Source organism: Hylobates moloch, unplaced genomic scaffold, assembly GCF_009828535.3.
Source record: "Hylobates moloch isolate HMO894 unplaced genomic scaffold, HMol_V3 SCAFFOLD_12, whole genome shotgun sequence".
NCBI lineage: Eukaryota > Metazoa > Chordata > Mammalia > Primates > Hylobatidae > Hylobates > Hylobates moloch.
In genome coordinates this window covers 62,515,824-62,529,153 of record NW_026652287.1, presented here as the reverse complement: position 1 = coordinate 62,529,153, position 13,330 = coordinate 62,515,824, and the positions used below count along the sequence as shown (strand labels likewise).

Genomic DNA, 13,330 nt, shown 5'->3' with positions numbered 1-13,330 from the left:
AAAAGCAGTAATTTCAAAGTTCTGTAGAATAAAGACTCTTAATTTGGAAATACATAGCCAACCAACCAGTCAAGCAATCAAGAAAACATAGGTTCACTAAGAAAATTTGTCACCTACATTTTCCATGTGTTTTATTTTTTAATTACAAAGATTCATTCAAGTAAAATTGGGAGGAGTAGAAAGAATCAACTGCGAGGTCAATATTGGAAACAAGAAACAGGAATCTGAGTATCTCTGAATAGGCTAGTGAGAGAAAATGGACCAGGGTAATAAGGGTGGTCAGAGGTCAAATTCTGCACCTAGTTTGAAAGCAGAGCTGATATGTTCGGATCACATGAGGTGAGACAGAGAGAGAGGAATTAAGGATGGCTCCAAGGTGTCTGGCCTTACCAACTAGAATAGAGCAGTCATTTGATTAGATGGGGAAGGCTGATGGAGGAACAGGTTTGGGGAATGCTGAATTGAGATTCTAGCAGACGTCCCTACAAGTAGAGATGTTAAAGAGGCAATGGATATACAAGTCAGGAGTTCAGAGGAGAAATCCAGGCTAGAGATAGGAGTCAGTGATATACAGGTAGCATTTGAAACCAGGAACTAAATGGATGAGATAATCAAAAGAATGCAGACGATTAAATAAATGCTAACGGACAGAGAGAAAAGGGGAGATAACTGAGCCCTGGAGCTCTCCAACATTTGGCGGCTTAGAAGTTGAATCAACAAAAGAGATTGAGAGGTAACCAGTGAGATATGAGGAAAAAAATTGCATACGATCAAGTGAAGAAAATACTTCACAGGGAACAGACCAATTGTACCATGTAATGCTGACTGGTAAAGTAGAATGAGACTAAGAACTGACTACTGGATTTGGCAACATGGAAGTCTTTGGTAATTTTGATAAGAAAACTTCATATGTAGGAATAAAAACCTTAGTAAACAGGGCTCAAAAATGAATGAACACAAGTGGTGTAGACAACTTCTTTAAGGGGTTTCGCTATAAAGGGAAGGATAGAAATGGGGCAATCATTAGAAAAGAGGAAATGCAGTTCAAGTACAGTGGGGTTTTTTGGTTGTTCTTAAGATAGAAGAAATAGGAGGTTTTGGTTTGTGAGGATCGGCCAGTGGCGCCCACCATCTCTGCTTGCTGAAAAGCTGCAGAGGCCGCCAGGAGCCCACGCACCTGAGACTTTTACCTTTACCCAGAAAGGAATAAAAGAGGTCAGATGATGACAGCTGTGTCCTTAACAACCAGGCCCCAGGAATCAGTGGCTTTTGAGGATGTGGCTGTGTACTTCACTGCGAAGGAATGGGACATCATGGTGCCTGCTGAGAGGGCCTTGTACAGGGATGTGATGCTGGAGAACTATGAGGCTGTGGCCTTTGTAGCAGTGCCACCCACTTCCAAACCAGCTTTGGTCTCTCATCTGGAGCAAGGGAAAGAGTCCTGTTTCACCCGGCCACAGGGAGTCCTAAGCAGGAATGACTGGAGAGCAGGCTTGATAGGATACTTGGAACTAAGAAGATATACTTACTTAGCTAAAGCATTGTTACGTACAGTAGTATCAAAAATTTTTCAAAATCGTCAATGCTGGGAAGACAGGAGAAAGGCTTAATTCTTGACATTTAAATACCAGTTTTCCAAGTAACGAGTTGATGTAAGAGCCACCTTAAACGATGTCAAATACACATTTTCTTTTTCTGTAGACTGGTAGATTTAATGTTTTTCATTCATTAAAATAACTCATTTTGATGTACAAAAAAAAAAAAAAAAAAGATAGAAGAAATAACCACCTATCTGTAAGCAGACAGAAAGATGCGTTAGGGAAGGAAAAACTGAGGAGAGTAGAGAACTGCTGGAGCAATGTCCTTGAATCACCAAGAGGGGACGAATGCTGCACAAGTGGAAGGGTGGTCTTAGACAGAAATAAGAAGTTTATCCATATTGATCAGAAAAAAAACATAGAAGCTTGGGGGACACATGCAGGTAACTGGGTATATGAGGGGTAAGTTTATCAAAATTATCTTTCATTTGCTGTTCTTTTCTCAGTTAACTATTACAGAAAGCACGGTTAAGGGGCTGAAAGTGAATATGGGGGAGGTGTTGGAGGCTTGAGGAAAATGAATGGAATAGCCATGTAGAAAAGTGAAATGGATTATGGAAGTATAGTGTCACTGCTAGGAAGTGACTATGACTGCGGAGGCTAGCGAACATAAATTTAGAGTGAGGCTGGTTATATTATCTGTGTTGATATAATCAGGGTTGTGATTTCTTGTATAAGACAGCAACAGGGGGAATGGGGTAGGGGCTGAGGGAATGTGTACTGACTGTCACAGTTGCTCACGGAGTTGAAGCAGGACAAAGAGGGAAGTAAAGTTATGAGGGGAATCAGAGGACAGTGAAAGGCAGTAAGATGACGGTAGACTACAGTAGGTGTGAATGACTGACACAGTTGGGCTACTAGAGAGACTGAGCACCTAGACAGAGAGGGAGATGGTGGTGGGAAATAACATGGGACAGCTATTCTCTATTAAGCACCGACATTAAACTAGTTACTTCTTTTTTTTTTTTTTTTTTTTGAGACGGAGTCTCGCTCTGTCGCCCAGGCTGGAGTGCAGTGGCGCGCAATCTCGGCTCACTGCAAGCTCCGCCTCCCGGGTTCACGCCATTCTCAGCCTTAGCCTCTCCGAGTAGCTGGGACTACAGGCACCCGCCACCACGCCCGGCTAATTTTTTTTTTTTTGTATTTTTAGTAGAGACGGGGTTTCACCGCGGTCTTGATCTCCTGACCTCGTGATCCGCCCGCCTCGGCCTCCCAAAGTGCTGGGATTACAAGCGTGCGCCACCGCGCCCGGCCACTAGTTACTTCTTTTATATCACCTCATTTAATTATCAGAATGACTCTGAAAGATGGGCTAATATTATCCATCCCTATTGAAAAGATGAAGAAGTTAAAGCTAAGGTTAAATAACTTGTCCAAGACCAAAAAGCTGCTAAGTATTCCAACGGGCATTTTGGATCACATTTTCTTCCAGAAACAAACAAACAAAAAACCCTACAAAACTAGAATAAGGCCCTTGGGAATAAATTATTTTACAGACCAACTCACATTTTGTCCACTAAAAAACTTACTTCAAGCCGGACACTGTGGCTCACACCTGTAATCCCAGCACTTTGGGAGGCCAAGGCAGGCAGATCACTTGAGCCCAGGAGTTAGAGACCAACCTGGGCAGCATGGCAAAACCCTGTATCTACAAAAAACAAAATTAGCTGGGTGTGGTGGTGTGTGCCTGTAGTCCCAGCTACTTGGGAGGCTGAGGCAGGAAGATTACCTGAGCCCAAGGAGGTCAAGGCTACAGTGAGCTGTGATCGTGCCACTGCACTCCAGCCTGGGCGACAGAGTGAGACTCTTGTCTCAAAACAACAACAACAAAATTTACTTCAATGACATCTAGTTTTTAAAACAGCTAATTAATATATTATAGCATCATGAGAGAAAGACAAATTGTTTCTACAGCAAGCATCTTCTAGCATGGAGTAATTAAATTCAAGTTAAACTATCTGTAGTTACTGCTATTATTACTGTGGCACTGAGTTAAATACAAAATTCCTGCTATGTATCATACACAGATAAGATTTCTTTTTTCTTCCCACTTCCTTCCTTCTACTATTTTTTTTCTTCAGTTTTATGCTGTTTTCTTTACTTCTGACTTAGAAAATCATGGCTTACCTTACTTACCCCTACTAGAAAACAAACAGTTTCTGACACCTGACTTCAGACTCCCAGAATTACCAAGTATTTCTGTGGACTATGTAACAATAATAAACTGTTTCCAAGGCTCCAAGTACTGGCAACATCACTAAATAGGGCAACAAAAAGAAACTGCCGCTTGAAGTTTCACTAGATCTTTGTCATTTTAGGTAGTAATTTTGTGAATTGCTAGATTTAGATCCCCAAGTAATGCAAGAAATCAAATAAAGCACCCCACAAGTATTTTATCCATCACACAAAGCTCTTCCACTCTCTCCAATAAGGTAATAGTTTATGACTATGTGACTAACATCAAGAAGTAGATAAATTATGCCAATGAGCCAGACTTACCAGATGATTAAAGAAATCTGTTAACAATTTACTTGTTCTTATATCCTTCCACCAATCTCTTGATTTTAAGAACTTATTTTAAAGGCAAGTGGCTTATATAATCGTTCTTCACAAAGTCTCTTTTCCCAATGCAGTAGCAACCTGGTTTCCATCTGAACGATTATCCAGGTAAGCTAACTAAATATAAGAATTTATTTTTGATAAGAATTTCATTCATTTTAGCCTATTTAGGCATCCTACTCACTCATAGACATAGGTGCAAACACAACTGGAACTATTCCATAAAATATTCATACATGTCACCACTGTGTAATTTCCTCCTACATCCTGAATGGAGGCTTCCTTTAAACTTTAAATGAAAATTATAATTGAGCTTGAGTCACAAAGAATTTACCTCCCCAATAATGTTCATTATGTCACTAGATTTCATCTTCTTGCATCCCTACTCACTGAAATTCTTCAAGATTTCTTAATGTGAGGGAGGATAATTTAATTTTATAGGGAAATGCAATTGTGAACATGGAAAAGCATTATTTGGAGGTATACCCAAGATACTTCTACAAGAACAATAAGCTAAAATGCTAAATCATTTCCATTTACTCACTAACTAAACATCCTTTCATCCCAGGAGCTCAGAGTCTGGAGGTGAGGGGGAAGGTGAAGACAGACAATAAACACATACGCAAATAAGCAAAGAAGATTAAGTGTAAGTCATGATCAGTGCTGAGAAGAAAATAAATTCAGAGTTGTGACACAGACTACAAACTGCAACAAACTGCAGAAGCAAACTGCAACACAGATCATCTATAAACATACGTAGCAGACTGACATCAAAGCCTTTCTAGGTTGCCTTTATGACTTCTTGACATATGCTTAGGTTCCGAGGATCAAAGCCCCTCAAACTTACCTGTTTCACTTTCTAGAACTAAAGCTAGTCTGTGACATCTCTAGCAGAAAATAAAGCACATCAACCATTTCACAGCACCTCTGCAATTAGGCTTTTGATTATATGGCGTGATAACTTATCCACACTGCAACATTTTCAAGAGAGAAAACAGATTATTATTATTATTTTGTGGTTTTTTTTTTTTTTTTTTGAGACAGAGTCTCGCTCTGTTGCCCAGGCTAGAGTACAGTGGTGCGATCTTGGCTCACTCTAACCTCTGTCTTTCAGGTTCAAGTGATTCTCCTGCCTCAGCCTCTCAAGTAGCTGGGATTACAGACATGCACCAGCACACCTGGCTAATTTTTGTATTTTTAGTAGAGACGGGGTTTCGCCATGTTGGCCAGACTGGTCTCGAGCTTCTGACTTCAGGTGATTCGCCTGCCTCAGCCTCCTAAAGTGCTGGGATTACAGGCTATCATTGTTATTTTTTAAGACAAGGTCTTGTTCTATGTCTCAGAGGCTGGAGTGCAGTGGTATGATCACAGCTCCTCTTGGGCTCAAGCAATCCCCCTGTCTTAGCCTCCCAAGTGGCTGGGACGACAGACATGCATGCCACCATGCTTGGCTAATTTACTTTTTAAAATTTTTTGTAGAAATGGAGTCTCCATATATTGCCGAGGCTGGTTTTGAACTCCTGGGCTCAAGCAATACTCCGGCCTCAACCTTTTGGAAATGGTGGGATTACAGGCCTGAGTCACCCTGCCCAGCCGGGATGTTTTTAATAATTATGCCAGAGCAGGCACAAACAAAGACTTTCCACCAGGGCAAACTAGGCCATATGGTCGCCCTAATTATATACCACATCAAATGTAAATAGCCAAAAATTTCAAGAGCAGTTTATAGTTCCAGATATATTTAAATTATAATATCCAAGCCCTAAATTATAATATGGACCATATAAACCAAGTGAATCCCTTACTAAACATAAAGCTCTGAACATCTCACATTGTACACAAAATCAATTTCAGATGCATTATAAACCTCAATGTGAAAAAGCAAAGCACAAAGAGGTTTAAAGATAATCAAAGTATCTCTATGATGTTTTAAAAAAAGAAACACTAGCCATAAAAAACTGATGAACATGTTTACATTAAAATGAAGAACTTCTGTTCATTAAAAGAAACTACTAAATGGAAAAAATGTTTGCAGTATATACATCCAACAATGGATATATATTCAGAATACAGAACTCTAGAAAAAGACATGTGTTTCAATTTTAAAAAGGCAAAAGATTTCAAAGGCATTTTATGAAAAATGAAATCCAAAGACCCAAATATGAAAAGGTGGTCAGCCCCATTTAGTAATGAGGGAAATGATTAAAACTAAATGCAACTACATACCCACCAGGATTGGCTAGAATTAAAATATATGATACCAAGTATGGTTGTTGGTAAGGGATATGAAACAAGAACTCTTACATACTAATAAATGAAGTAAAAACCACTAAACAAGTACTTTGGAAAACTACTTGGCATTACCTGATAAAGACCAACATTCCCCATGTTCTTGCAATTCAAATTCTAAGTATATAATCTCAAGAAAACTACATAAACACACACCAGTGCACTTAAACAGAGATGTTCATAAAATCATTGTTTATAATAGCCCCAAACTGCAAACAATCTAAATGCAATATCCAAAACAATGGCAGAAGGAATAAACTTGTGTTATATTCATGATGGAATATTATGAAACAATAAAAGCTAAAAATAAAATATATACAACATAATCCTATTTACATAAAGTTAAAAATGGGCAAAAGTAAACTCTATTATTTAGAGATGTAAACTTACACGGTAAAACTATAAATGTCAGAAGAACATTTATATCTAGCTTAAATTAAGATGGTGATAGTTGTAATGGGAAAATATAGGTGGTGTGAGGCTTCTGGGATGCTGGCAATGTCTGTCTTGCCCTGGGTGGTGGTTACAAAGATGTTTGTTTAAAAATATTTCATTTTTATTTTATGTATCTTTTCAGCCTGTGTAGTTAGGTTTCCCAATAACACTCTCCCCGAGAAATTAAAAAAAAAAGTTCAAAAGAGAATTCTAAGACTGTTACTCAAAGAGATTAACTCTTAATCCATAGTTTAAAAAACAGTAACAGGGATCTCTACATCCAAATACACACTGTATTATAAATTCCATGAATAAACTTTTGGCTTTAGGCCGGGTGCAGTGCCTCACACCTGTAATCCCAGCACTTTGGGAGGCCAAGGTGGGTGGATCATTTGAGGTTAGGAGTTTGAAACCAGCCTGGCCAACATGGTGAAACCCTGTCTCTACTCAAAATACAAAAATTAGCCAGCCGTGGTGGGCGCCTGTAGTCCTAGCTACTCGGGAGGCTGTGGCAGAACTGCTTGAACCCGGCAGGTGGAGGCTGCAGCGAGCCGAGATTGCACCACTGCACTCCAGCCTGGGCAAGAGCAAGACTGTCTCAAAACAACAACAACAACAACAAAAAACACAAACAAAACAAAGGAAAACACTTTTGGCTTTAATCTTTTAGACTACCATTCTTCGTTCAAATTTTGAAACGGAAGTGAAATTTTCTGATATCGAATTACTCAACAAGTCATGTGAATTTTAAAATTTTAAGATTGAACTCCTTGCTTCTAATCTTGAAATCCGAAATAAGTGTCCAGTATTGACTAGACAGTTATAATGTAGTTTTCAATTAGATAATATCATGTAGAATAATATATAAAGGTTTGATAATGTCAGTTTTTGCGAACATAATCAAATTCCCCAAACCGGTTACACGTTTAACTCATGTTGCTTAAGAAAAAGCAGCTGGGTGCGGTGGCTCATGCCTGTAATCCCAGCATTTTGGGAGGCCGAGGCAGGTGGATCACTTGAGGTCAGGAGTTTAAGACCAGCCTGGCCAATATGGTGAAAGGCTGTCTCAACTAAAAAATACAAAAATTAGCCAAGCGTGGTGGCACGTGCCAGTAATCCCAGCTACTCAAGAGGCTGAGGCAGGAGAATTGCTTAAACTTGGGAGGCAGAGGTTACAGGGAGCCAGGATTGTGCCACTGAGCTCCGGCCTGGGCAACAGAGACTCCATCTCAAAAAGAAAAAAAAAAGCATATAATGATGTGGGATGAAATATCAAAGCCATGAGTACAAACATAAATTCAATGGTTAAAAAAATTTTTCACTGCTATATTCATATATTTATCAAGTCATGACACAAAGAACAAATTTATATTTTATGTCATATGAATTTAACTATTACAGACTAATGAAATATTGACTCTAAAAGCTGCTGAAAAGTTTTTAAAATGTGGGTTGTTAAAATGTAGGCTTTTGGGGTTCCTGCATAAAAAGAAATGTTCATAGTTTTTAAAAAAGAACAAAAATACTTTAAAAATTTTCAAATGTATTCTTTTTTCTTTGTGAGGAATAAAGGTAACACAGCCAACTTATCGAGTCACTAAGCTGGCAAGACACCTTTAAATTCAGATTAAGTAAAACAATACTTTAAAAAATATTTATTAAACCACTTTAATGAGAAATTATTTTCAACCCATATCTGGCTCTCACCCAGCACTTCTCATAATTTCATAAAGAGAGGCTTTTTCATAATTTCATAAAACCAGAAAAACACTATACAGCTAAATAACTATTGTATAAAAAATATAAAAATAAATTCAAAATAAGGCCAAGCAAAAATTAAGTTACTTAAGAAGCATCACTGGGAAAGTCTTTAATAAACACCAAATACCATCATACATCCTATAGTGGATTTCTAAGCGCTAAGTCTACAGGTGTTTTAATGAGGTAATGTGTCACAGCACAATGTTTCACAAGGTGAAGAGGGAAATGTGGGGGTACTCCCTGGTTTTTCATACTATTAAAGTTAGACTTGGTGATTTTAAAAAGTGTATAATTCAATGATCTTCAGCAAATTTGCAGAGTTGTGCAACTACCACCACCTCGTACTACTCCTTTATGGTGTACAGTTCTATAACATCAAAAGGTTCCCTACCCAGGTATAAGATTTATCCCAACACCAGGGCTATTAAAAAGATTTACCAAAGGCTGGGCACGGTGGCTCATGCCTGTAATCCCAGCACTTTGTGTGGCCGAAGCGGGTGGATCACCTGAGGTCAGGAGTTCGAGACCAGCCTGGCCATCACGGTGAAACCCCGTCTCTACTAAAAATACCAAATTAGCTGGGGGTGGTGGCAGGCGCCTATAATCCCAGCTACTTGGGAGGCTGAGGCAGAAGAATCACTTGAACCCGGGAGGCGGACGTTGCAGTGAGCCGAGATCATGCCATTGCACTCCAGCCTGGGCAAAAAGAGCTAGACTCCATCTCAGAAAAATAAATAAATAAATAAATAAATAAATAAATAAATAAATAAATAAATAAATAACCAGAGCCCAAGAAATATTATTAAATACTTGATCCCGTGAAACCACTCCCCTATCAGTTAACGATTTTTAAAATTTTACAGATTTCGAAAACCTTCTTTATCCTTGGACCTAACCTACCCAGAGGGTCCCTAACCATGCCATGCAGTTCCCATCTCTACCAGATGCGCTGGGAAAATCACCTAGGTTATCTAGCTTCCCCCAAAGTATTTTACACTGTTGTGAGATTTTCTTTAAGATTCAGGAGCTAAAGTTTATTTTCTTTCTGGTTTCCTGGCGGAGCAAAGGGCCTGCACGTGTGAACGGAAACAAAACCCACACAGACTCTAGAGATGCCAAATATTAATACTATGGGTAGGGGCACCTTCCTTCTCGGCCGAATTCCCTTTCCCAGAGAGCCTCCAGAGGGATCAGTAAACGCCCACTAAGCCTGGATCAAAGGTCAAGCTTGCCTGGTCAAGAAGGATCCTAGATCAAGCTTGAACCCGTTTCCAGAAACAGGGGCGTCGGGGCAGCAGCAAGCATTTTTACCACGCGCCCTAATGAGATGGTTGCACAACAGGCTTTGAGGATTCCGGTTTAACAGGTAAATACCAACAGAGGATGAGCCGAGGGAGATGGGATCTGCTCCACGGCATCGATGGCATTTCGAGAATGTCTGCGTCGCAGAGCAAACCCAAAGTTTTAGCACATTACTCAAGAGCTCACTAGAGGAAGATCGCCACGAATTGAAATGAACAAAGTGAGAAAATGGGTGCTGTGTAGTCAACGCATCCGCGATGAACTCAAGCTGGGCGGAAAAATTCTTTGAATACTCCGGCTTTGTTTTGTGCTAAAGACGACAGAAGCCCCGAATTTCGGAGTTGGAAGACGCGTTTCTCCGTGTTCTCCGGCCCGTTCTCGGACTTCAGGGCCGCCGCCCGCCCGCCGCGCACTCAGTCCCGTAGTTCCCCGGGCTTCAGGCGCGGACCTTCCGGGGGGCGGAAGCCAGGGAACCGCGGTCCGGCCCGCGACGCCGGGGCCCGGAGAAGGGAGGGGAGAGGCCTCCCGGAGCTCGACGGAGGGAGAGGAGGGAACGAGAAGGCCGGGGCCGGAGCGGGGAGCAGCCCCGAGCGGCGCCCGGCCCGGCCCCCACCCTGAGGCCCGGTCCCGCGTACCTTTGGCAAGGGCTACGGTGGAGTTTTCGGTGTCGATGGTGTAGAGGATGCCCTCGTAGCGGATCTCCGCCTTGGAGATGAGGCTGATCTTGCTGCCGATGTAAGGGGTGCCCCCGCTCATGGCGCCGCCGCCGCCGCTCCCAGCTGCTCGCAGAGAGGCAGATCCCACGCCGCTGTCGCCCGCTCCGCACGCCCGCTCGCTCCGTCGGCGCCTACAGCAGCCGCTTCAGACCCAACATGGCGGCGGCGCCGGCTCCGCTACCCTCCCCCAGCCTCCCGCCCTCAAACCGCGGCGCGGCGGCGGCGGCGGCGGCAGCGGCGGCGGCGCGGGGCATGCTGGGAGGGCGAGGCCGCGCTCTCGCGATACTTGGCCGACGGCTGGAGGCTCCTGGCTCATTCGCGGCCTGGGGAGTCCCCGCAGCGCACTACGGCGGTGGTCCTGGGGCGCGTGAGAGGAACTTCGGGGACCGGCTGAGTGCCTCGTGGCACCCGCTTGCTGCGGGCTGGAGAGGAGGCGCGCGGCCCTCCTTTTGACTCAGGCCGTGGTCGCCTTGTCGTGGGTCCTGTGTCTTTGCCGACGCGGGGCCCTCGGCCTGGAGCGCTGCCCACTCGCCTCCGAGCTGTGGCGAGCCGCTGCTCATCCTTTTAAGACGCTGAACCTGCACCTCGTGGAGCTCCCACGGTTCCATTACCGCAGCCATCGCCCAGGGAGCTTTCCCCGAGGCTGCCCCTGGAGCTGGGGCTCTCACAAGGACTCAAGTGTTTCAGCCCCTTCCTGTCCAGCTCATTCAGCCGGTCTGAACCAGCTTCATGGCTTGCGACGCCATTGTAACTCACCAATCCCAATTATCAGTATGTAGCTTGGATCAATTCCGTGGACCAGGGTTTCTGTCGAATCTCAAACGTTAAGGGTCCAAAGCCATGCCCCTGTTTCCCCTCTAACCTGCTCCTTCACCACCGTTCCCTATTGATGTAAACGGTACCATTTTTACTCAACTGCTCAGACTAAAAGCCTTGAGTCAGCCTTGCCCTCTGTCTTGCTTCCACATCTGTTCTGACTACAGCTCTCCGTTATGTCTACACAATATATTCCTAAATCTGACCTCTTCTCATCTCCATTCCTAGACCTCTCCCACAAGCCACGATTACTCGGGCTGAATTGCAGTAGCCTTCTAAAAGTTGCCTCTGTGTCAACCCTTGCCCCCAATACTTTATTCTCAATACGGCAGCCAGAGAGATCTTGTTAAAATCTAACTCAGGGCCGGGCGCAGTGGCTCACGCCTGTACTCCCAGTACTTTGGGAGCCTGAGACCGGCGGATCACAGGTCAGGAGTTCGAGACCAGCCTGGCAAACATGGTGAAACCGCGTCTCTACTAAAAATACAAAAAAAAATTAGCCGGGCGCGGTGGCGCGCGCCTATAGTCTCAGCTACTTGGGAGGCTGAGGCAGGAGAATTGCTTGAACCCAGGAGGCGGAGGTTGTGGTGAGCTGAGATTGTGCCACTGCCCTCCAGCCTGGACGACAGAGGGAGACTCCGTCTCAAAAAAAAAAAAAAAAAAAAATCTAACTCAGATCGTGTCCTTCCTCTACTCACTCTACTGATCCCATGCTACACAGAGAGAAAATCAGACTTTGGTGTCTAAGGATATACATGATTTAGCTTCGTGTTCTGTTCCAGTCACGTCTAATTCAACCAGTACTTGAGCACTTTATTGCTCAAGCATCACCTCCAGAGATGACGTCCCTGACAGCCTTGTTTAAAATAATACCACTCACATCACTCTACATCTCCTTAACTCAGCTTGCATTTTCTTTATAGCATGTATCTCTCTCAAGTATGTCTGTTTAATTATTTGTATCTGTCTCCTTCACTAGAATGTAAACATTTTGAGATAGGGATGTTGTTTTGGTCACTGCTGTATCATCAGGGGCCTAGTACAGCACCTGGCTCAGGGTAGCTGCTCAGTTAATATTTGCTGTATGAATGAACAGCAGGATGAAGGCAGAGCACAGGCAGGATGGTGAGCTGAGTGAGCAAATGGCGAGAAGCTTGGCATCATAAGAGAGGGACACAGGAGAGAGACAGAGCTCTGATGGGGCTAGTGCACAGTGGCTACAAAGAAAGGTTTGGAAATCCCTGTTTCAGTACAAGGTCCGTGCGAGGAAGTTGAATTATTTGTTTTTGTTTTTTTGAGACAGTCTTACTCTGTCACCCGGGATGGAGTGCAGTGGTGCCATTTCGGCTCACTGCAACCTCGGCCTCCTGAATTCAAGCGATTCTCCTGCCTCAGCCTCCCGAGTAGTTGGGATTACAGGCGCATACCACCACGCCTGACTGATTTTTTGTATTTTTAGTAGAGATGGGGTTTCACCATATTGGCCAGGCTGGTCTCGAACTCCTGGCCTCAAGTGATCCACCCACCTTGGCTTCCCAAAGTGCTGGGATTACAGGCGCGAGCCACCGTGCCCGGCAATTCTTTCAAGGCTAAATAATATCCCTTTGTATGGACATACCATATTTTGTTTATCCATTTATCAGTTGATGAACATTTGGGTTGTTTTCACTTCTGCTATTACAAATATCCATGAATACCTCTATGAACAAGTTTTTATGGGAACGTGTTTTCAATCCTCCTAAGAATGAAGTAGTTGAGCCATATGGTAACTTAGAGTTTAACTTTTTGAGGAACTGTCAAACTATTTTCCAAAGCAGCTACACTATTTTACATTTCCACCGGCAATTGTATGAG

At 43.1% G+C, this 13,330-nt stretch overlaps 2 protein-coding genes across 6 annotated transcripts in view; one reads left to right on the top strand and one right to left on the bottom strand.

The window, feature by feature from the left end:
• The window catches only part of LSM14A (LSM14A mRNA processing body assembly factor), a 60,719-nt gene extending 49,826 nt beyond the window's left edge, over positions 1-10,893 (bottom strand). For 4 of the 5 annotated variants that reach the window (XM_032170408.2, XM_032170409.2, XM_058424923.1 and 1 more), the window contains exon 1: positions 10,580-10,891. In XM_032170408.2, coding sequence (XP_032026299.1) covers positions 10,580-10,700 — 121 coding nt within the window. In that variant the 5' untranslated portion in view covers positions 10,701-10,891. Of the gene's footprint in view, positions 1-10,579 lie in introns of all 5 variants that reach the window. The other variant, XM_032170407.2, reaches the window with a different exon arrangement.
• Positions 886-1,785, top strand: LOC116478867 (KRAB domain-containing protein 1-like). The gene has a single exon (XM_032170411.2). It carries the CDS (start codon positions 1,221-1,223, stop codon positions 1,608-1,610), a length of 390 nt encoding a protein of 129 aa, XP_032026302.1. The 5' UTR covers positions 886-1,220; the 3' UTR covers positions 1,611-1,785.
• Positions 10,894-13,330: the final 2,437 nt, after the last annotated feature.

Coding starts and splice junctions, on each gene's coding strand:
- LOC116478867 (XM_032170411.2), top strand. CDS start 1,221: ATGATGACAGCTGTGTCCTTAACAACCAGGCCCCAGGAATCAGTGGCT.